Below are 25,379 nucleotides of genomic sequence, written 5' to 3' on the forward strand. Positions count from 1 at the left end.
AGGGGAGGTCGTTACTATTTCTGTAACAGAAGGCACATTAGCCTGAGTCTTTTTTTTTTTGAGACTGGCTCTCACTCTGTCCGCCAGGCTGGAGTGCAGTGGCACAATCACGGCTTATTGCAGCTTCGACCTCCCAGGCTCAAGCAATTTTCTCACCTCAGCCTTCTGAGTAGCTGGGACTATAGGTGCATGCCACCACAGCCGGCTAGTTTTTTTTTTTAATTTCTGTAGAGATGGTGTCTTGTTATGCTGCCCAAGCTGGTCTCAAAACTCCTGGGCTCAAGCAATCCTCCCACCTCAACCTCCTAAGGTGTTGGGATTACAGGCGTGAGCCACCGTGCCTGGCCTTGTCTGAGTCTTTACACAGTATGCTATCCTGGTCTTGCAGGGAAGTTACTGACCTAGTCGAGAAGTATCCCATTATGGTCAAACCTTTAACATGTAACAGTGAGAGTCATCTTCATATCAGTGGACCCGGTTAACATGCTAACATGTATGATTAACATAACAATCACTTTATTACTTCAACTATGACAAGAGAAGTGATTCTCAGGCAATGATGCTCACGGCTAAGTATACAGAGCTTTGAGAAAGGGCTAATTACTTCTCCTGTGATTGAAAATACAAGATAGATTCTCGTTCCTTAGCCAAATGAGAAAAGAAATGCTTCCAGGAAAGAATGCTAACACCTGACTCTGCGGGTCCTGTTTCTCCTTGTCCTCAGTTTCTCATCATACCTGAAGAAACTGCTTGATTCTTCGTAGATTGTGCTGATAGAGAACATTCGACTCTTGCAGGAAGCGGCTATACTGCTGGTCAATCTCTCCCAGGAGATTATGAAACACCAAAGTGGCATGTGATTCTTTGCTGGCCGCATACGCCCTAGGAAAAGGAAGAATGATAAAGAATGGCTCTGAAGCCGACGCATACACACAAACACGGAAATCACCATCAAGATAGAGGAAAACAAAAACAAAAACAAAGCAAACCTGATGCTATAACCCATTCATCATGTTAGATTCTTCTTGCTCAGCAATAAAATGCCATCAATTTAATAATTATTAACAATTATTCCAAGCCAGGCACGGTGGCTCACGCCTGTAATCCCAGCACTTTGGGAGGCCAAGGCAGGCGGATCACCTGAGGTCAGGAGTTCCAGACCAACCTGGCCAACATGGTGAAACTCTGTCTCTACTAAAAATAAAAAATTAGCCAGGTGTGGTGGTGGGCCCCTGTAATCCCAGCTACTCGGGAGGCTGAGGCAGGAGAATCGCTTGAATCCAAGAGGCAGAGGTGCAGTGAGCCGAGATCGCACCACTGCACTCCAGCCTGGGCTAGAGCCAGACTCTGTTTCAAAAAAAAAAAAAACCCACAAAACAAAAAAACAATTATTCCAGATATTATTATCCACTCTCATAATCTGTTGTATTTGTAAAATATTTGAGCAAAGTAGACAGATACGCTGTTTTGCTTTAAACTTTCAATTAACTCTGGTCAGATTTATTAGTACAAATAAGTAATCCCAGGCTGGGATGGCCTATCTCCAACATCTGTCAATCACCTCCTGGCCTTTCACCAAATCAGAGTATGCATTCTGGAAAAAACAGGTCATATTAACACTGGCCTGAGTTAAACCAAAATCAGTAGGTGACCCTGAGCATATTAAAGTGAAGGAAATAGTTGCTAGACGTCTGTGCCATTATCTCCTCTGTGAATGGAATCTATTTCCCTTATCCTGTGATCTAGTTTGGATCTACATCCCTGCCCAAATCTCATACTGAAATGTAATCCCCACTGTTGGAGGTGGGTCCTTGTGGAAGGTGACTGGATCATGGGGGTGGGTTTCTCATGAATGGTTTAACACCATCCCTGTTGATACTGTCCTTGTATCAGTGAGTTCTTGTGAGATCTGATCGTTTAAAAGTGTGTGGTGCCTCCGCCTTGCTCTCTTGCTCTTGCTCTGGCCATGTGACCTGCCTGCTCCCCCTCTGCCTTCTGCCATGATTGGAAGCTTGCTGAGGCCTCCCCGGCAGCAGATGCTGCTATGCTTCCTATACAGCCTGCAGAACTATGAGCCGATTAAACCTCTTTTCTTATAAATTACCCAGTCTCAGGTATTTCTTTATAGCAAATTGAGAACAGACTAATACATCCATGTGTCTCCTTCCTTTAACTAAAGGGGAATTACAAGTATCAACCCAAAGTTCTACCTATGACAGAATTCACATTCAGAGAAAAAATATGTCTACCGCATTACTGGATTATCAGAATATATAGAGGATCTGCCCAAGTAAATGAGGTCCAAATCAACCTTCAAGACATCCACCACCATACAGGCGGTTTCAATGTGTCAAAGACAGTTGCCCACAGCCCTTCTAATATAAAAAAGGCTTTACAAGACCAAAGGGTGCCACTTTATCTCCTGATCTCATTTTCCCCATCACCTGTACCCATACATTTTTTAATGAAACAGCAAAGCATGACATTAGGAGTTCATGTCTCTTGACTCAAACCAAAACCTAACAATTTGGAGAGTCTCTTAAGAAGGACTTACCAATCTTGACTCTCAATCCAAGGGGCCAGAAACTGCCGCAGCTCCATTGGGAAGCTGTCACTGTAGAGCTGATGGAGCTGCTCCAGGTACCGTGTGTCAAGCTGCTGTAGCTGATTCCATTGGGCCATCCTGCTAAAATCAGGGGTCCCAACTGTAAACCAAAGTGTGCATATGGTCACCACAAGTCCCAGTAGGGGTAAACAATCTAGAAGTAGCCATTGCCCAACACAGGTGTCAGGTCTGCGACTAGGGATAAAGATGCTAGGGGAGGACCCTGCTTCTTTCTCCCAGTTTATTTTATTTTTAAAAAATGGAGATGGGGTCTCTATTTTTTGCCTGTTGCCCAGGGTGGCCTTGAACTCCTGGACTCAAGTGATCCTCCCACCTTGGCCTCCCAAAGTGCTGAGATTACAGGCATAAGCCAACACACCCAGCCTGTTTCTCCCAGTTTAGAACAATACAAACACATTCACAATCCCCACCTTGGGATAATCACAGCTCCTTCTATTTTTATTATTTTTTAAAGACAGAGTCTTGCTCTGTGGCCCAGGCTAGAGTGCAATGGCATGATCATGGGCTCAAGAGATCCTCCTCCCTCAGCCTCCCGAGGAGCTGGGACTATAGGCACACACCACCATGCCACACTCATTTTTTAAAAAATGTTTTGTGAGACAAACAAAACATGCCCAGGCTGGTCTTGAACTCCTGGGCTCAAGTCATCCTCCTGCCTCAGCTTCCCAAAGTGCTGGGATTACATATGTGAGCCACCCCATCTGGCCACACATCTCTTTTATACTGGGATGACAAGTGGCTATTATGCCAGGTTCTAGAATCCATTATCTACCAGAGGTGTGTGAAATTAAAAAATTACTTAACTCCCAGATTTCTATTCCCTTACCTATAAAATAGAGATAATAATTCCCACGCCTCAGGGGTATTGAGATATTCCTATAGCATCCAGCTCAGTGCATGGCACATAACAGATGCCCAACAAATGTCGGTTCCTTTCTTTCTACTCCACAGCCCTTTTAGTTATACACAGTAAACCTGTACTGTGACCAAAATGTAGAAATTGGATGTTTGGGGTGGGGGGACAGACAGCTAATTCCAAGACTACAGGTTTAAAAGTATAAATGAGAATTCAGGAAGATCTGCCCGAGATTCTCCTACTCAACAAATAGTAACTATTTAAAAAATTGCTTAGTCTGGGACAACAGAGAAGGAAAGAAAAATGCCAGGCATAAAAGTTGTCCCAGGTTCAGGAACATCGCAGTGAAATGCTCTGGTATGAGAAACCCAGCCAGCTAATTACCTGTAATCCTCTTTCTGAATAGCATCGGTCATGGAAATACCAATAGAGGCCAAGTCGTTTTAAGAAGTTCTAAAATTAGGCCGGGCGCAGTGGCTTACGCCTATAATCCCAGCACTTTGGGGATTATATATATATATATATAATATATATATATATATATATCCCAAGGCGGGCAGATCACCTGAGGTCGGGAGTTCGAGACCAGCCTGACCAACTTGGAGAAACCCTGTCTCTACTAAAAACACAAAATTAGCCAGGTGTGGTGGCGCATGCCTGTAATTACAGCTACTCAAGAGGTTGAGGCAGGAGAATTGCTTGAACCCAGAAGGCGGAGGTTGAGGTGAGCTGAGATTGCGCCACTGCATTCCAGTCTGGGCAACAAGAGCAAAACTCTGTCTCAAAAAAAAAAAAAAAAAAGGAGAAGTTCTAAAAATAATTACAAGTCAGAGCCAAAGATGAAGGTAGGTACAGACCGAGGTCCAATGAGATGGTTCTCTGGGATAGTGAGAACATTTAATGAGAGACTGAACACACGCAAACATACTAGAGTTTTTGATTTTCAGAGAAGGCACGAAGAAGCACCTAGTTAGCACTGGCTCTTTCATAAAAATGACTGAGCAAACCGGAAACAAAACCAGCAGGTCTTCTGTTCTCAAGGCAGCAAGTGTAATGGAATGAAAGGTGCGATCGTGGAACCTCTAACTCCTGCAACCTCTAACTCCTGGGCTCAGGCAATCCTCCTTATTCAGCCTCCCAAGCAGCTGGGAGTACAGGCAGCATCGCTGCACCTGGCTAATTTTTTTAAAAAAATTTTTGTAGCGACAGGGTCTCACTGTGTTGCCCAGGCTGGTCTCGAACTCCTGGGCTTAAGCAATCCTCCTGCCTCGACCTCCCAAAGTGCTGGGATTACAGGCGTGAGCGACCGTGGCTGGCCTGGGATCAGGTTTTCTGACAGAACCTGAGAGGGCTGCACTTCTCCCTCCCTCTTTGGGGGACAGACTCAGAATACCCCTCTTGCTACTGTGAAGACGGCTGGTGGAGCTCTCAAGCATATATTCAGGGAAGTGCAGGTAGTACCTCCCAGCAGTCTTTACATTGAATAATTAATAATCTAAGGCAGCAGCATCCAACAGAAATAGAATACAAGCCACATATGCATTTTAAATTTTCTGGTAGCCATACTTAAAAAGTTAAAAGAGGCTGGGTGCAGTGGTTCACGCCTATAATCCCAGCACTTTGGGAGGCCAAGGCGGGCGGATCATGAGGTCAGGAGATCGAGACCATCCTGGCCAATATGGTGAAACCCCGTCTCTACTAAAAATACAAAAATTAGCTGGGTGTGGTGGTGCATGCCTTCAATCCCAGCTACTAGGGAGGCTGAGGCAGAAGAATGGCTTGAACCCGGGAGGAGGAGGTTGCAGTGAGCCGAGATCGTGCCACTGTACTCCAGCCTGATGACATAACGAGACTCCATCTCAAAAAAAAAAATAAAAGAAACAGGTGAAATTAATTTTAATGTATTTTATTTCATTTAATATATCCAAAATGTTATTTCAACATACGATCATACAAAACATATTATTATTTATTTATTTATTTTTTGGAGACAGGCACTCTGTCACCCAGGCTGGAGTGCAGTGGCTCAATCACAGCTCACTGTAGCCTCAACTTCCCGGCTCAAACGATCCTCCCACCTCAGCCTCTCAAGTAACTGGGACTACAGATGCGCACCACATCTGGCTAATTATTTTTGTAGAGACGGGGGTCCCACTGTGTTGCCCAGGCTGGTCTCGAACTCCTAGACTCATGCATCTCAGCCACCCAATGTGCTGAGAGTACAGGCTTGAGCCACCGTGTCCAGCCCACAAAAACTATTAATGAGATACTTTACACTCTTTTTTTGCTAAGAAGTTTTCTAAATCTCCTGTGTACTTTACATGGGCAGCACAGCTCCAAGGTATTTTCCCTCCTCCTGCATCAAGGGCTTAAATTCCACTGGTGAAAAAGCTCAGTAAAGCAAATAGAGAGAATGTCAGAATAAGGTATTTGCCCCAGTTAGGACAATATGCTTCTATAAATTAACTAAATATTCCAACAATGTTACTTTGTTGTTGTTGTTTTTGAGATGGAGTCGCCTAGGCTGGAGTGCAGTGGTGCAATCTCAACTCCCTGCAACCTCCGTCTCCCGGGTTCAAGCGATTTTCCTGCCTCAGACTCCCAAGTAGCTGGATTATAGGCATGCACCACCAGGCCCAGCTAATCTTTTTTTTGTATTTTTAGTAGAGACAGGGTTCACCATGTTGCCTAGGCTGGTCTTGAACTCTTATCAGTTCAAGACCAGTCTGGCCAACACAGTGAGATCCTGCTTATAACTAATTAATTTAAACATGTAGGCTGGGCATGGTGGCTCACACCTGTAATCCCAGAACTTTGGGAGGCCAAGGCGGGTGGATCACAAGGTCAGGAGTTCAAGACCAGCCTGGCCAACATAGTGAAACCACGTCTCTACTAAAAATACAAAAATTAGCTGGGCATGGTGGTGGCCACCTGTAATCCCAGCTACTCGGGAGGCTGAGGCAGGAGAATCACTTGAACCTGAGAGGCGGAGGTTGTAGTGGGCCGAGATCGCACCACTGCACTCCAGCCTGGGCAACAGAGCAAGACTCCGTCTCAAAAAAAAAAAAAAAAAAAGCAATATTACTTGCCTCCTTCCACCCTAAGATTCACCTGCCACAGGACAGATGCTGCCTGGGCAGTAGTACAGGTACACTAAGAACTAGCTGGAGTAAAAGCAGTGGCTGACGTGCATGCTATATGCTGAAGCATTGCAACCATGGCATGTATTGATTGCCCTCCACAAGAAATCAAAAGCCATTAGATCTCTCTTACAATATTTGCATTAGGGCCAAGTTAAAATCTGCCTCACATGGAGGTTGCAGTGAGCCAAGATTGTGCCTCTGCACTCCAGCCTGGGCGACAGAGCGAGACGTCTCAAAAAAAAAAAAAAAAACTGCCTCATAGACTAAAAGCATCATGACTTGACTTATGCTATGCAAGAACTGATGTGCATACAAAGAAATCTGCATAATATGCCAATTTATGTAGATTCTATTGCATACAAATTTACTGAAACTCTAAATCTACACAGTCCAGTATGGAGTCACTAGCCACATGTGGCTACTGAGTACTTGAAATGTGGCTGCTTCAAACTGAAATATGCTATCAATATAAAATACACACTGGATTTTGAGGACTTAGTGAAAAACAAAAGAATGTAAAGTATCTTGTTCATGTTGAAATGATAATATTTTAGATATATTGGGTTAAATAAAATATATTATTAAAATTAACTTCACCCATTTCTTTTTACTTCTTTTAATATGGCTACTAGAAAACTTAACATTGGTAGGGCATGGTGGCTCACGCCTATAATCCCAGCACTTAGGGAGGCCGAGGCATGTGGATCACCCGAGGTCAGGAGTTTGAGACCAGACTGGCCAACATGGCAAAGCTCCATCTCTACTAAAAATACAAAAATTAGCTGGGTGTGGTGGCACATGCCTGTAGTCCCAGCTACTCAGGAGGCTGAGGCAGGAGAATTGCTTGAACCCGGGAGGCGGAGGTTGCAGTGGGCCAAGATCGTGCTATTGCACTCCAGCCTGGGTGACAGAGTGAGACTCCATATCAAAAAAAGAAAAAAAGAAAGAAAGAAGAGAAAAGAAAAGAAAAGAGAAAAGAAAAGAAAACTTAACATTACATATGTGACTTGGATCTTATTTTTATTGAACACTGCTACTCTAGACAATGTAGCCAAAAAGTGGTGGTTCTCCTAAAAAAAATGATTTAAAAAAAGAACCATCTGCTTTTTCTAATAAACTCCAGTGTTTAAAATTAATTTTAAAAACAGACTTTATTTTTTGAGACAGGGTCTCTCTCTGTCACCCAGGCTGGAGTGCAGTGGCAAATACAGATCACTGTAACCTCCAACTCCTGGGCTCAAGCAATCCACCTAACTCAGGGATCTGAGTAGCTGGGACTAGGGGCACAAGCCACAATGTTCAGCTAACTTTTTGTAGTTTTTGTAGAGACAAGGTCTCACTTTGTTGCCCAGACTGATCTTGAACTCCTGGCCTCAAGCGATCCTCCCATCTCAGCCTCCCAAAGTGCTGGGACTGCAGGCATGAGGCATCATGCCCAGCCAAAAATAGACTATTTAATTATTTGTCTTGGATACAAATGCAGAGGCATCACAGTCTACTCCCTGAAGATCCAAGTTAAACCATGAAACAGTATCCCACTATACCTGCTCCATCATAGATTAACACTGGGGTCATGCATGAATATTTGCATTTTCAAACTAACATATCCTAAAAACATGTTAAGTTATTGAAAATTATCTGATTCATTTCCAGTATATAACTAAGGATTTTTTGGTTGTTGCTGTTCTTATTTTTAGCTGGGGACAGAGGAGGGCTAGTAAGTAGTACAATAATTGTGTTATTTCTTTTTTTTTTTTTTTTTTTTTTTTTTTTGAGATGAAATACTGTCACCCGGGCTGGTGTGCAGTGGGGCGATCTCGACTCACTGCAGCCTCCACCTCCCAGGTTCAAGCGATTCTCCTGCCTCAGCCTCCTGAGTAGCTGGGACTACAGGCATGAGCCACCACGCCCGGCTAATTTTTGTATTTTTAGTAGAGACGGGGTTTCACTATGTTGGCCAGGCTGGTCTCGAACTCTTGACCTCGTGATCCGCCTGCCTCGGCCTCCCAAACTGCTGGGATTACAAGCGCAAGCCATGGCACCCGGCCTGTGTTATTTCTTAAAACAGAAACCAGCTAGTAGTTTTTTCCATAAAATTAAAGCACCAGGCTGGGCACGGTGGCTAACACCTATAATCCCAGCACTTTGGGAGGCTGAGGTGGACGGATCACAAGATCAGGAGTTCGAGATCAGCCTGGCCAATATAGTGAAACCCCGTCTCTACTAAAAATTCAAAAATTAGCCAGGCGTGGTGGTGGGTGCCTGTAGTCTCAGCTACTTGGGACGCTGAAGCAGGAGAATTGCTTGAACCTGGGAGGCAGAGATTGCAGTGAGCCGAGATCGTGCCATTGCACTCCAGCCTGGGCAACAGAGTGAGACTCTGTCTCAAAAAAAAAAAAAAAAAAGGAAGGCACTAGGGCACCAAGAATGACTGATTTTATGTTTTACTTCTTAGTCTAATCACCATAGGTAATACTTTAATAGCTATTCTACATGGGGAAAAAAAAGTATAACTTAAAGCCAAAGACCAGGTAGTATTTTCAAGGAGAGAATATGCAAATACTTCCATAGTCTTCTCCTTATAGGCTGCTTAGCTACAAACCATATTTAATTAACAGCAGTCACAGGAGATGACTAGCCAAAGTGTCTAGGAAAATCACTGCCAAGCAGCTTTACTGTAACTGTTTTACTGGAAAAGACCTCAAAAAGCCCATGTTATTTCACAATTTCAATTTTGGTTTTTCAAATTACAAGTTAATCTAAAGAACTCCACTAAGTTCTAACTACATTACTTCATATCTACGGAATAATTCTAAGCCTGAGGGTTTTTAAAAAAATTTTATTAGACATTCTAGAATTGGGCAACACTTCATTCAATGCCATAGGATGAATGTTCTCCCCAAGGCTGTGACTTAATAACTACTTCTTTGAGCCCCAGAACACACAAAGTTATGTGAGGAACAACTTGAGTGCCAAGTACCATTCTGGGTGCATAAGAGAGAAGACAATTCATTACTCTATATAGGCTGCCTTAGGACATTATATGGGGCTCAATTCAAAGGATTTACTCAGGTTAAGTCAGCAGATAGTAGATGCTACTGTACAAAGGCAAGGTGGGTGTAATCCTGTTTTCTATAACTGAAGAGAAAAGAAAAAAATGAAACAGCAAGTCATCAAAGACTTTTTGGACTTTTCAAAACAGGAATTTCTCAGCCCCTTGGGGATAAACTACCAACAGCAAGTCATAAAACAAACAACTATTGTCTAATGGGGAACTTATTACTGTAAAGAGGACTGAAAAAGTCTGTCCAAAGTTACAGTTCTCATTTATATACTTGAATCTAATGAAACCAAAGGATATATTGAGAAACGCAGTCAAGACCACTTACAAAAGGGATTTACTACACAGCTTCATAAAACTTTTTAAAGTTAAGACTTGTACTTCACATCTATGCACTAGCGGATTTACAACGAGGGTGAGGGAAGGTGGAAAGAGAGGCGAAAATCAGGCTCATACACTAATCCAGAACAGAAAGTGATCTAAAGATAATTTCTGTTCCACTTTGCAATGTGTCATGACATTTTCCTTTGGGTACCACCTATACTTTTATTATAAATACATGCATTTTAAATAGAGCATACCTGTGTTGTATCTGCTGCCTACACTAATCTCTTCTTTGCCATCAAGAAAGGCCCAGTGATCAAGGCAACCAAAGTATAAAGTAACACAGAAGATTTCTTGCACTGAATTCTATAGGAACCAGTCCTTTTAAGAGATATGTTTGAAAGATTATAAAATAATGTTCACTGTGGAAAATTTAGAAAAATATAAAAAAGAAAATAAAAGATAAAAACATCCATATCCCACCATCCCACTATCCAGAACAAAAACTGACATGTTGCCAGGTGTGGTGGCCTGTGACCCCAGCACTTTGGGAGGCTGAGGCGGGAGGATCACTTGAGGCCAGGAAGTCAAGGCTGCAGTGAGCTGTGATTGCACCACTGTACTCCAGCTTGGGTGACACAGCGAGACCCTGCCTCTGAAAAAAAAAAATTGACATGTTGATGTAATTCCTTTAAATCTATTTCAGAATGTGTGTGTGTGTGTGTGTATATATATATATTTTTTTTACATTGGAGTCATAGCATTAATACAGCTGCATATTCTTTTAAAGTTTATTGTGTAGTAAACATTTTTCTATGAAAAGAGTATTGTGTTTGTTTGTTTGTTTGTTCAAATAGAGTGGAGGTCTTGTTATGCTGCCCAAGCTGGTCTCAAACTCCTGGTCTCAAGCGACCCTCCTGTTTTGGCCTCCCAAAGTGCTAGGATTACAGGCGTGAGCCACAGTACCTGGCCTGAAAAGAGATATTTTGTTGTTGTTGTTGTTGTTGTTGTTTGAGACAGAGTCTCACTCTGTTGCCCAGGCTAGAGTGCAGTGGCACCATCTTAGCTCACTGCAACCTCCATCTCCTGAGTTCAAGTGATTCTCATGCCTCAGCCTCTGGAGAAGCTGGGACTACAGGCGTGCGCCACCATACCCAGCTAATTTTTGTATTTTTAGTAGAGACGGCGCTTCACCATGTTGGCCAGGCTGGTCTCAAACTCCTGACCTGAGGTGATCTGCCTGCCTCAGCCTCCCAAAGTGCTGGGATTACAGGTTTGAGCCACTGCGCCTGACCTGAAAAGAAATTTTTATTTAAAGCACACAAAAGAACTATTTTGTTTCTATTGGTGTTTTCAATACAACACTGCTAATCCCACTGAGGGCCACATAATTTATTTAGATTTGCAAACCCCAATTTATTTGTTCTCACCATACCACGTTCTAAAAATAATCTGAAGTATCTGCAAGTAGATTAGGAAGGGAAAAAATGGGAAAAGTAAGAGAAAGCAATTCATGCTAGAGAAAAACACTCAATCTTCATAAAATTTTCACCACAGGATAAACAGCATAATGGATGACAGAGAGTCCACATTAAAATACTGTAGGCCAGGTGCAGTGGCTCACGCTTGTAATCCTTGGGAGGCTGAGGAGGGTAGGTCACCTGAGGTCAGGAGTTCGAGACCAGCCAGGCCAACATGGCAAAAGCCTGTCTCTGCTAAAAATACAAAAATTAGCCAGGCATGGTGAAATACACCTGTAATCCCAGCTACTTGGGAGGCTGAGGCAGGAGAATCATTTGAACCTGCGAGGCAGAGGTTGCAGTGAACCGAGATGGTGCCACTACACTCCAGGCTGGGCGACAAGAGCAAAACTCCATCTCGAAAAATAAATTAAATAAATAAATAAATAAATACTATACCTTTAAACTATTAGAGTCATTCAAAATTTAACCGTTCATAATTACTCTAGACATTAAGAATGGAATTTCAAGTTTAAAAGATAACTCAAAATAAGTACGCTTATATAGTAAGCACACAGTTTCATAGTTTTAAGTCCAAATAATACCTTCATAAGATTTAAGACTAGATACTTGCAATAAGAAGTCTATATATAAATCTAGTTTTGATTTCCTAAAGAGACAAAATATTAACACTTGAGTGCCCAATCTGAAACAAATTACTATAATTACTGTAATGTTCAATTACATATAACAGGATTTGCTTTAAAATTAAAAACCAATGAAGATCAAGCTTGTAAAAATGAACATCAACCTATAAGAAAACTTGAGTTATAGTTCCCTACTAATATGACAAAATTTGAATATATGAAAGAAGTAAAGGCCAGGCATGGTGGCTCATGCCTATAATCCTAGCACTTTGAGAGGCCAAGGTGGAAGAGGGATCGCTCGAGCTCAGGAGTTCAAGACCGGCCTGGGCAACACAGTGAGACCTTGCCTCTACAAAAGATTTTTTAAAAATTAGCCTAGCATGGTGGCCCATACTTGCAGTCCCAGCAGTCCCATGGAGGCTGAGGCGGGAGGATCACTTGAACAGACTGAGGCTGCAGTGAGCTGTGATCATACCACTGCACTCCAGCCTGGGTGACAGAGCTAGACCCCATCTCTAAAGAAGGAGCAAGAGCTTAACAAACCTAACTCCCTCTAAATTCAAAGTAACAAACATGATTTGTCAATTACTGAGTGCACAGTTGATTGTTAAAGCTGCCTAAGAACAGGTCTGAGCTCTACAAAAACTAAAATTAAAACAAGAAAACCCACAAAACAGACCAAATTTGTACATCAGATGACCTCCCCACTTGGGAACACTTCCACTTCCCCAACCAGACACATTCCTCTGTATCAGTGTGGTGTGAGGGAAAGGACAGTAGAGACGGGAGCTGGATGGGCCTGGGTGCAAAACCTTGCCTGACATTTATTAGCTATTTGTCTTTGGGAATGGTATTTGACTACCAAATGGGCTTTCTCTTCAGTAAAACAGGGAACTCTTTCTCCTTTGAAGAACTGTTGTAAAGTTAAAATCAATAATGGTTGTACAGCATCCCTCCGTACTGGTGCTGCTGGTGCCAGATCCTCAGAGCTGCAGTTATTGTTCCTTTTTGTTCCTTTCCCCCAGGGTCTCCCTTTAATGGACATTTCTTACCTTTTTTTTTTTTTTTTTTTTTTGAGATGGAGTCTTGCTCTGTTGCCCAGGCTAGAATGCGGTGGGCACAATCTCAGCTCACTGCAAGCTCCGCCTCCCGGGTTCACGTGATTCTCCTGCCTCAGCCTCCCCAGTAGCTGGGACTCCAGGCGCCCGCCACCACGCCCAGCTAATTTTTTATATTTTTAGTAGAGATGGGGTTTCACCCTGTTAGCCAGGATGGTCTCAATCACCTGACCTCGTGATCTGCCCGCCTCGGCCTCCCAAAGTGCTGGGATTACAGGCGTGAGCCACCGCGCCCAGCCAGACATTTCTTATCTTAAACCCATTTCCTTAGTGCCCTGGAAAGCAGGTTAATCCATCAGATTCACTAGGGGTTAAGTGTGATAATCACCAATCAGCTTTCCCTGCTAAGTAAAATACATGCATTTCAATGCACACTCTTATCATATCTGGAGGGAAGGAGTTAGTGATGCTGTGATTTGGCATGTTAATTTAAGGAGAGAAGGGAGGTCAGGAGAGCTGGGTGGTGACCTGATCAAATATCTCCATATGTATTTCACCTAGGATGGCTCTAGGTCCTAAAAAGAGTAAAAGGTGAAAACACTAAGTGATATTCAAAACAAAAGAAAAAGATGAAAAATAAGAACCTTGGTTAAAGAGCAGTTGAAATAAGTAATGATTATAGCTAAAATTTATATAGCACTTACGAGGGGCCAGGCGCTGTTTTAAACATTTGACTATTTATTTGCTCATTTCATAATTGTAACAACCCTATCAGATAGGTACTATTTTTATCCCACTTTACAGAGGAGAAACTGAGGCACAGAATTTTAAGTGATTTGGCCAGGTGCGGTGGCTCACGCCTGTAATCCCAACACTTTGAGAGGCCGAGGCGGGTGGATCACGAGGACAGGAGATCGAGACCATCCTGGCTAACATGGTGAAACCCCGTCTCTACTAAAAATACAAAAAATTAGCCGGGCGTGATGGCGGGCGCCTGCAGTCCCAGCTACTTGGGAGGCTGAGGCAGGAGAATGGTGTGAACCTGGGAGGCAGAGCTTGCAGTGAGCCAAGATCGTGCCACTGCACTCCACACTCCAGCCTGGGCAGCAGAGCAAGACTCCATCTCAAAAAAAAAAAAAAAAAAAAAAAAAATTTTTTAAGTGATTTATCCAAAGTCACAACACAGGTAGTAAAGGCATGGAGCTGGAATCATAACGCACAGTCTGTTTTCGGAATGTCTGTTCTTCACCACTATAGGAGTCTTGTTTTTTCTTTTTTTTAAATTAGAGATGGCGTCTGGCCATCTTGCCCAGGCTGGTCTCGAACTCCTAGGCTCAAGCGATCCTCCAGCCTCAGTCTCCGAAAGTGCTGGGATTATAGATGTGACCCGCCATACCCAGCTACTACAGGAGTATTAGAAAGTGGGAATTTTGGCCACGCTCAGTGGCTCACGCCTGTAATCCCAGCACTTTGGGAGGCTGAGGCAGGCAGATCACCTGAGGTTGGGAGTTCAAGACCAGCCTGACCAACATGGAAAAACCCCATCTCTACTAAAAATACAGAATTAGCCGGCCATGGTGGCACATGCCTGTAATCCCAGCTACTCAGGAGGCTAAGGCAGGGGAATTGCTTGAACCTGGGAGGCAGAGGTTGCAGTGAGCCAAGATTGTGTCATTGCATTCCAGCCTAGGCAACAAGAGCAAAACTCCATCTCAAAAAAAAAAAAAAAAAAAAAAAGAATTTTAGTTGATTTTTGAGTAACCCACAAACCAACCATTGTAACTAGCCAATGTGATCTTATGGTATTTTAATAGACATACTAGTACTTGGATTTTGAAGGATCTAGTAGTCTAGCTGTAACAGACCCACATCTGGATGCTATTCTAATTCTGTGTATCAAAATTGAAATGGAACACTAAAAAAAACAAACACATCCAGGGAGGGACAACCAGGGTGTGAGGAGTTGAAGACCTCGAACATTTTGCTCAGCAAGAAGATGCAGGCAACAGGAGTGAGGTTAGGAGAGAAAAACATGAATTACAGAAGAGTGGACCCTCAAATACCTGGAAATCTGTACGAGAAAGGATAAATCACTCCAGGACTAGAACCTGTCTCCTCATAACATCTTCTCCCAAATTCTTCCCTGTGAAGTAATACAGAGGTCTCCACCCTCTGAATACGCCTCAGAATCACCTAAGGAGCTCTACAAAGCCAGATGCCAGTTCTTAGCCCAGAACTAGCAAATAATAATCTCCAGGGTTCTAATGAAGCGGTACACTGTAGAGACTGTACAAGGAGACCATGGCAGAAGAGGAGGCTGGAGAAGGCTCTCCTGTCAAGATATCTGCACTTTCTTCCAAGGGCAATGGGGTAAGTCTTTGAAAAGCTTTAAACAGACAAGTGATAGTTTGATTTACATTTCAAAAAATCCCTCAGGCTGCAATAAATAATCCTGGTGGGAGGTGGTGGCGGCCCAATTCAGGTAGCAGCATTGTAAGTGCTTTGAGGCGGACATCCATCTTCTGTGACATTAAAGAGCTACATGTGATGGGACTTGGTGACTGATTGAAGGGCAAAGGTGACTCAGAGAAAGGGAGGAGTAAGTGACAACCTCCCAGGTTCCTGTGGCATTTGGTGTTCAGATGGCGGTCACATGCTCAGCATGGTAAATGTCATGGCACGAGTGCCAACATTGAGAGGGCAATTGGGCCACACGGTCTCTAAAAACTGTTTGTTCTATAAATTACTGTCAGGCTCGATTCCCTCAAGACATTACAGCTGCAGCAACTCAAAATAATGCTGTAGGAAAAGAAAGTAGATAATTTAACCAAAAAGGGTTCAGGGTTTGTACTCCAGCTGACTGGTAAAACCTGCCATCCCCTCAGGAAAAGAGGCAGAGGCAAGAGAAAAATCAGGCAGAAACATCAGAGCCAAAATGCATAGGGGGCCACGGCAAGAGCTGTTAACTGTCTCCCAACATCTGTGTGCTTGCCTCCAGGCCATTTTCCACACTGTGGGTAGAGAGACCTTTTCAAGACACAAACTTGATCTTGCCACTCCCCTACTTAAAACCCTCCTGATGACTGCTCTGTTCTTAGGCTAAAAAACAAGATTTGTTATCTTAAGGCAGAATAGCATGGATTTGAATCCTTGTTCCACCACTTAGATCACTTAGCGTGTAGCTAGTGCCAGTTATTTATCCTCTTTGTGCCTTAATTTCCTCATCTATAGAAAGGGGAGAAAACAGTGCTTACCTCACAGGGTTGCTGTACAAATTCATCGAGCTAATGAACACGTAGTACTCAGAAGTCCAAGAGCATGCAGCATGTAAGTGTTCGTACTCATTATTAGCATGACCGACATCCTGGCTGGCTCTGCCCCTCTCGTATGGCTGGTACCAGCTGGTGGCTAAGTTCCTGGCACTCACTCTGCTCCTTCTTCAGGTTCTCAAAAACACCAGGTTCCTGCCTGCCACTGGCCCTCACACATGCCTTCCTTCTATCACCATCACCATGACTTGCACCCAAGTACTGTGACTCCATTAACTTGGACTCATAACCACTATGCTAGACTGAAAACCCCATGAAGACAAGAAAAGTCTTGGCTTTTGCTCACTAGCGTGTCCTACCCTGAACCCTGGCATCCAGCATAGTGTCTGGCTCATAATAGGTGCTGAAAAATAGGTATTGAATGAATGAACCACTGGAGTGAATTACAACTAAACTGTGTAGCCAGGTTCTCCCAAGTGAGGACACTACGCCCAATTAGAAAATATTCTGAGGAACAGGCCAACTCTTCCAGTTTTGCTGTTTGAAAAATTCAAGAATGATCAAGAATCACTGATTCAAGAATAATCCTTCAGTGACTCTTCAATAAGAGTAAAATCACAGCACTCCCCAGCTCAAAAACACACAGTAACATCTCATTGTCCAATGCAAAATCTGTACCCTTATCTCAGGCTAACTACTCAGCCAACTTTAGCCCCTTCCAGTTCCTCTCTCCAGCCTACAGATGACTTTCTTTTTTTGAGACAGGGTCTTGCGCTGTTACCCAGGCTAGGATTCAACAGTATGATCACAGCTCACTGCAGCCTCAACCTCCTGGGCTCAAGCAATCCTCCCACCTCAGCCTCCTGAGTAACTGGGATTACAGGCACATGCCACCATGTCTGGATAATTTTTTTTCTTTTTTTTTTTTTTTGGTAGAGACTCAGTCTCACCATGTTGCCCAGGATGGTCTCGAACTCCTGGGCTCAAGTTGTCCTCCTACCTCGGCCTCCCAAAGTGCTGGGATTATAGGCGTGAGCCATGGCACCCAGCCTCCAGGTGACTTTCATAAGTGTTGTCTTCCTTCAAGTCAACTTATCTCCTCCTTGCCCCCACCCACAGACTTTGTTCCTTTTTCATTTGTTCTTGCCTAAAATGCTTTTTTCTCTGGGTGGCATTATCTGTCCCTTTCCTGTGTCTGTCAGACAGGCTCTCCCTAATCCCACCCCTAGTCCAATGACTGCTTTCACTCTGAATCCCCACGGTACATATATAAGCATCTGAGGCTCTTTCCTATTGGCTTTGATTCTACCTCCTTCACTTGAGGAGCAGCTCTCTGCTGGCAACCACGTACCATCTTGATTTAGAATTTCCCACAGGCTAACTTAAGACACCAAATAAACACTTGCACACACACATAAACACCACCTCCCATTACAGAAGTACACCTCCCCTACTGAACAGATGATGGCCACAATACTGAAAAGCATGGCATCAACATGACAACTGCATCCTGAAAGACCAGCTCTAGCCTATAGGTTTGGCTATCTTGAATTTCGAGTTTGGAGAGAAGCAAAGTATTTTTCTAATAAACTGTGAATGCTGAGGAATTCACCTTCATAGGAGTCAGAAACAGGCTGCCAAACTTTTCAAAAGAAAAACAGTGGTAGGTTGAGCAAGCACATTGTCATGTCAGATTTTCCAGGCTCGACGGCCACTGAAGGGAGAAGGGCAAGTAGCTGGAAAAAACCTGTGGGTACTGTTATCTTTGGCCAAAGCTCAAATAAAAGAATCAGAAAAACATCCACTGATCTAAAATGCTATGTAAGTCATTAATATTCATCTAAGAGAGGCAACTGAAATGAAGCAGATAAAGAGAACTAAAGCCATTCTACCTCAGCCTCCCAAGTAGCTGGGATTACAGGTGCCCGCCACCACACCTGGCTAATTTTTGTATTTTTTGTAGAGATGGAGTTTCACCGTTTTGGCCAGGTTGGTCTCAAACTCCTGACCTCAAGTGATCTGCCTGCCTTGGCCTCCCAAAGTGTTGGGATTACAGGCGTGAGCCACTGCGCCTGGCCAAGAATTTAAATTTCTGAGTCTCAAAGTCATAAACCTATAATATGGCTCAATGCTTACCTCAGTGCTTACTGGAGAGAAGGAAGATTCTTTTCTCAAATTTATTCAGGTCACTTTCCCTATACGAAATACTAAGGTAGTCCTGGTCACTTACATGGAACAATACACCTGGGGCTGACGATGCTTGGATATATAGAAGTCCTTCAGTCAAAGGAACTATGAACTTTTGAGTCAGAACCTCAAATTCAGAAGGCATTTGTGGTGGTTGGATAACATGGCCCTAAATTCTCTCATTATGCCGCACTCTCTGAGAGGAGGGGGTCTTTGTTCCCTTCCTTTGAATCTAGCTAAGTCCATAACTGTTCCAACCAATAGAGTATGCTGAAAGTGGCGAGATGTCATTTCCACCTGATTTCATTGGAAGGCTCATTCTCCAGAACCAGCCACATTCTGTGAGAAACCCAAGGCAGAAGGGGAGGCCACAAGTAGGCACGTGGTCTACAGTCTCAGCTGAAATCAGCCTTTGAATCATCGCAGCCCAGACATCTGATACAGGAGTAAAGAAAATTCCAGATGATTATTGCCCCCAGCCGCTTGAGTCTTCTCAGTGAGACCTCAGACATCGCAGAGCAAAGACAAGCCATCCCTGCTGTTATTGAAATTCCTGCCCACGGTATCTTTGAACATAATCAAATCAAATGATTGCTGCTTTAGGCCACTAAGTCTGAGCTGGTTTATTGCATTCGGCGACTAGAACAACATTTTTACTAACATAGTGATTGAATGTAGACTTAATAATGAAAGAGTCCAACTTCCATAAGAAAAAAATTCATAATTTTAAAGGAAAAGGCTTTGCTGTTAAAGTTTTTTTTGTTTGTTTTTTTTTTGAGACGGAGTCTTGCTCTGTCACCCAGGCTGGAGTGCAGTGGCGGGATCTTGGCTCACTGCAACCTCCACCTCCCAGGTTGAAATGATTCTCCTACCTCAACCTCCCAAGTAGCTGGGACTACAGGCCCCCGCTACAATGCCTGACTAATTTTTGTATTTTTGGTAGAGACAATATGGTTTCACCCTATTGGCCAGGCTGGTCTCGAACTCCTGACCTTTTGATCTCCCCACCTCAGCCTCCCAAAGTGCTGGGATTACAGGCATGAGCCACCGCGCCCGGCCTGTTAAAGCTATTTTAATAGTAAACTTATTTTCTCTATGCACTCCTTTCTAAATTATTCAGCCCCACTTTCTTTCAAAACAACATTTATACACTGACAATTCTCAAATTTATGTCTCTAGCTCCATCCACTAATATGAACATCAGACACCTATAGCCAACTGCCTCTTCAATATCTCCAACCTGGATGTCTAAAATGCATGTCAAACTTAATGTATCCAAAGCCAACCCCTTCATTAAAAACCTCTCCCAGCCAGCTTCTCCTCCAGTCTCCCCCATTCTAGCAAGTGACAACTCCATTCCTGCACATGCTTAGGCTAAAAACCTTGAAATGAGCCTTAACTTCAACTCCAGTCTCTCTCTCTCTTCCTCCCCCTCCTCCTTCCCTTCCTCCTGCCACACCTAATCCACTAACAAATCCTGTTGGCTCTATCTTCAAAATATATCTGGAAGTGACCGCACACAATGGCTCAGGCCTATAATCCCAGCACTTTAGGAGGCTGAGGCGGGTGGATCACTTGAGCTCAGGTGTTTGAGACCAGCCTAGGCAACATGGCAAAACCCTGTCTCTACGAACTACACAAAAATTAGCCAGGTATAGTGGCGCAAGCCTGTGATCCCAGCTACTTGGGAGGCTGAGGTGGGGGTATCGCTTGAGCCCAGGAGGCGGAGGTTGCAGTAAGCTGAGATTGCACCACTGCACTCCAGCCTGGGCAACAGAGTGAGATCCTGTCTCAAAAAAAAAAAAAAAAAAAGGAAAGTGAGCCCTTCTTACAACCTCCCACTGACGCAGCCTTAATCCAGGCCACCAGCAACCTCCCACTGACGCAGCCTTAATCCAGGCCACCAGCATCTCTTACCTAGACAGCCAGACTAGGCTAACTGGCCTGGATGCTTTCATCCTTGTCCCTCTACCTTCTATTCTCCACATTACAGATCCTTTCAAAATAAGAGTCCTGGCTGGCACGGTGGCTCAAACCTGTCATCCCAGCACTTTAGGAGGCCAAGGCGGGCAGATAAATTGAGGTCAGGGGTTCGAGACCAGCCTGGCCAACAAGGTGAAATCCCGTTTCTACTAAAAATACAAAAATTAGCCAGGTGTAGTGGCGGGTGCCTGTAATCTCAGCTACTCGGGAGGCTGAGGCAGGAGAAGTCACTTGAACCGGGGAGGAGGAGGTTGCAGTGAGCTGAGATCACACCACTGCACTCCAGCCTGGGTGACACAGCGAGATTCTGTCTCAAAAAACATAAAAATAAAAATAAAAACAAAAATTCGCCGGCACGGTGGCCCAAGCCTGTAATCCCAGCTACTGGAGAGGCTGAGGCAGGAGCATAGCTTGAACCCAGGAAGTAGATGTTGCAATGAGCTGAGATTGCGCCACTGCACTTCAGCCTCGGCGACAGAGAAAGATTTTGTCTCCAAAAAAAAAAAAAACCAGAGTCAGATCATTTCATTCCCCTGCTCAAAACCCACTCAGGAAAAAATCCAAAGTCCTACCACAGCCCACTGGTCAATCCATTTTGCCCCAGACGTCTCTCTTTGCCTTCTTCCCTACAGCTCTCCCCTTGCTCACAGCTGTCCCCTCTCTGCTCCTGGAACACACCTTGCCCATTTCTGCCCTAGGACTCCTCCCTCCACCTGATAGGCTCTTTCCCTAGATATCTCCATGGCTTGCTCCCTCACTTCGTTCAGGTCTCTGCACAATGTCCCTTGACACCCCTCTATCTAAAACAGCAACATCTCCCCTGCTGAATTCTCCTTTACAGTACTCATCACCCTCCATTGTTCATATATTTCTTTTTTCATATATCTCCTTCCAATATGATCAACTAGGAACTTAAGCCCCATAAGAACAAAGACATCCTTCAGTTCACTGCTATTTCCCCAGCAACTACAGAATGCTCAAATATTTGAATAAATGAATGAAAATTAAATAAGTTTTTCAAAAATCTGGAACACACTTTTAGCATAGAGAAAACTGAAGTACCATAGGAGGCTAATTCACTTCATATAGCAGCATAAACTGCCCTTCCTTAAGTAGGAGACAATAGGTATAATAATGCATGCAAATATAAGTGGTAAAGCAAACATACAAAGTTTCCCAATAGAAGAGTTTAAATTAAAATCTAAACTTCCAGCCAGGAGCAGTAGTGGATGTCTGTAGTCCCAGCTACTCAGGAGGCTGAAGCAGGAAGATCACTTGAGCCCAGGAATTCGAGGCCAGCCTGGGTAACACAGGAAGACCCCATCTCTAAAAACATAAAAATAAAAATCTAAGCCTCAAAAGAAAAAAAAAAAAAAAAAAAAAGGCATGTCCTATAAAGTTAAACTGTCACAGAATTGTTTTTCTTAAACTGCAATAATGAGATTTTAGCACTCTCTTGTCCTCTAAAAGACATTATTTCATGACATGTGCCCATTGGCAGTATTTGAGAATCTAAGAAAGTAGATCACACCAAACATTGATATGCAGACACTAAAATTGTACAACCACTTGGATGACTAGGTTTGAGATATTCCCAAAGTGACAGGTTTTTGTTTTGTTTTGTTTTGTTTTTTGAGACAAGGCCTTGCCCTGTCGCCCAGGCTGGAATGCAGTGGTGCAATCTCAGCTCACCACAACCTCTGCCTCCTGAGTTCAAGCAATTCTCCTGCCTCAGCCTCCCTGGTAGCTGAGACTGTAGGCATGCACCATCACACCTGGCTAATTTTTGAATTTTTAGTAGAGACAGGGTTTCTCCATGTTAGCCAAGCTGGTCTCGAACTCCTGGCCTCAAGTGCTCTGCCTGCCTCAGCCTCCCAATGCGACCAGCCTTTTTTTTTTTTTTTTTTAACTTTTATTTTAGGTTTGGGGTTACACGTGCAGGTTTGTTATATAGGTAAACTCGTGTCAGAGGGGTTTGCTGTACAGCTTATTTTGATAAAATATTAAGTATTAAGCCCAATATCCAATAGTTATCTTTTCTGTTTCTCTCCCTCCTCCCACTCTCCACCCTCAAGTAAACCCCAGTATCTGTGGTTTCCTTCTTTGTGTTCACAAGTCCTTATCATTTAGCTCCCACTTATAAGTGAGAACATGTGGTCTTCGGTTTTCTGTTCCTGCATTACTTTGCTAAGGATAATAGCCTCCAGCTCCATCCATGTTCCTGCAAAAACATGATCTCAGCCGGGCGCAGTGGCTCACACCAGTAATCCCAGCACTTTGGGAGGCCGAGGTGGGAGGATCACAAGGTCAGGAGTTCAAGAACAGCCTGCCCAACACGGTGAAACCCCATCTCTACTAAAAATACAAAAATTAGCCAGGCATGGTGGAGGGCACCTGTAATCCCAGCTACTCGGTAGGCTGAGGCAGAGAATTGCTTGAACCTGGGAGGCGGAGGTTGCAGTGAGCCGAAATCGTGCCACCTGCATTCCAGCCTGGGCAATAGAGCAAGACTCCATCTCAAAAACAAACAAACAAACAAACAAAAACATGATCTCATTGTTTTTTATGGCTGCATAGTATTCCACAGTGTATGTACCACATTTTCTTTATCCAATTTGTCACTGATGGGCATTTAGGTTGATTCCATGTCTTTGCTATTGTGAATAGTGCTGCAAGTAAATCTCTTTAAATAGCAAATCTACTGCCTGCTTTTCAATGCTTTATCCTCAAGAAACTTGGGCTACAACTCAATAACAAAAAGCAGCATTTTTGTTGTTGTTTTTAATTCAGTTTCTTTTTTTTGTTTTGTTTTGTTTCTAAGAGACAGGGTCTCACTCTGTGGCCCAGGCTGGAGTGCAGTGGCAGGATCATAGCTCACTATAACCTCGAACTATCAAACTCCTGGGCCTAAGTGATCCTCCCACCTCAGCCTCCTGAGTAGCTAGGACTACAGGTACATGCCGCCAAACCCAGCTAATTAAAAAAAAATTTTTTTTTAGTGATGAGGTCTGACTATGTTGCCCAGGCTGGTCTCAAATTCCTGGACTCAAGTGATCCTCCTGCCTCAGCCTCCCAAAACATTGGGATTATACAGATGTAAGTCACTGCACCTTGGCCATGTGTTGGTTTTTTTTTGTTGTTGTTGTTGTTTTTTGAGATGGAGTCTTGCTCTGTCGCCCAGACTAGAGTGTGGTGGCGAGATCTCGGCTCACTGTAACCTCCACCTCCTGGTTCAAGCGATTCTCCTGCCTCAGCCTCCTGAGTAGCTGGGATTACAGGCACCCACCACCATGCCCAGCTAACTTTAGTATATTTAGTAGAGATGGGGTTTCGCCATGTTCGCCTGGCCTCAAGTGATCCGCCCACCTTGGCCTCCCAAAGTGCTAGAATTACAGGCATGAGCCACCACACCCAGCCTTTTTTTTTTTTTTTTTTTTTGAGACAGAGTCTTGCTCTGTCGTCCAGGCTAGAGTACAGTGGCATGATCTCGGCTCACTGCAACCTCCGCCTCCCAGGTTCAAGCGATTCTCCTGCCTCAGCCTCCTGAGTAGCTGGGATTACAGGCGCCTGCCCCCACACCTGGCTAATTTTTGTATTTTTAGCAGAGACGGGGTTTCACCATATTGGCCAGGCTGGTCTCGAATTCCTGACCTCGGGTGATCTGCCCACCTCGGGTGATCTGCCTGCCTCGGCCTCCCAAAGTGCTGGGATTACAGGCGTGAGCCACCACGCCCAGCCATCTTCTCATTTCTTTGGTGAGATTATGTTTGGTTTTTGCTTCTGAAGATTTTCCTGTTTTTCTTTTTTTGTTTTTTGTTTTTTTTTTTTGAGAGACAGAATCTTGCTCTGTCACCCAGGCTGGAGTGCAGTGGCACGATCTCAGCTCACTGCAACCTCTGCCTCCCAAGTTCAAGCATGCACCACCTACAGGTGTGCACCACCAGACCCAGCTAATTTTTTTTTTTTTTTTTTGTTTAGTAGAGGTGGGGTTTCACTACGTATTGGCCAGGCTGGTCTGGAACTCCTGACCTCAGGTGATCCGCCCACCTCGGCCTCCCAAAGTTCTGGGATTACAGGCGTGAGCCACCACACCAGGCCTCTCTGTTAAGCCCAGTTTATCCAGTATTTCTAGGTGTTTTGTACAAAAGAGCTTTCAGGGCATCTAGCCTAACATAGAGCAGAAACAGAAGTCAGGATGAGTCAAGTAACAGTATTTGAGAAAACTTCAGAGGCAGAACCAACAGGATTTGCTGATGCTTTGAATGAAAGCAGAGATAAGACAGAACAGGGAATTTAAAAGATGATTCCTAGATTTCTGGCTTGCACAAAGGAGTAGATGGTGGTCTACCATTTATTTAGATGGGGAAGTCAGACAGGCAGAGAGGCACAAACTTGCGGAGACAAAAGTTTAAGAGTTATATTTTGGGCAAGTAGACAGGAGACAACTACAAGTTACCTGAGGGAAGATGTCAAATCTGCAGCAGGATGCAGGAGCTGGGAGCCCAGAGTGACTGGGTGGAGGGCCACACTTGCTAGTCATCACAGCGGCTAACACGTCTTCACAGTAAAAGCCAAAATAGGTGGGGCACAGTGGCTCACACCTGTAATCCCAGCACTTTGGGAGGCTGAGGCAGGCGGATCACCTGAGGATGGGGAGTTCAAGACCAGCCTGACCAACATGGAGAAACCCCGTCTCTAATTAAAAAAAAAAAAAAAAAAAAAAATTAGCCAGGCGTGGTGGCGGGCGCCTATAATCCCAGCTACT

At 43.9% G+C, this 25,379-nt stretch overlaps 1 protein-coding gene across 7 annotated transcripts in view; it reads right to left on the reverse strand.

Annotated features, from left to right (window-relative positions):
- STAT3 (signal transducer and activator of transcription 3) overlaps positions 1 to 25,379 on the reverse strand; it is a 75,053-nt gene that overhangs the window by 31,791 nt on the left and 17,883 nt on the right. For 2 of the 7 annotated variants that reach the window (XM_054457594.2, XM_054457600.2), the window contains exons 2-3: positions 2,555 to 2,686; positions 738 to 882 (exon numbers count right to left, since the gene is read on the reverse strand). In XM_054457594.2, coding sequence (XP_054313569.2) covers positions 738 to 882; positions 2,555 to 2,686 — 277 coding nt within the window. Of the gene's footprint in view, positions 1 to 737; positions 883 to 2,554; positions 2,705 to 25,379 lie in introns of those variants that run through there. The other 5 variants (XM_054457593.2, XM_054457599.2, XM_063656648.1 and 2 more) reach the window with 3 other exon arrangements.

The sequence above is a fragment of the Pongo pygmaeus genome, chromosome 19, assembly GCF_028885625.2.
Source record: "Pongo pygmaeus isolate AG05252 chromosome 19, NHGRI_mPonPyg2-v2.0_pri, whole genome shotgun sequence".
NCBI lineage: Eukaryota > Metazoa > Chordata > Mammalia > Primates > Hominidae > Pongo > Pongo pygmaeus.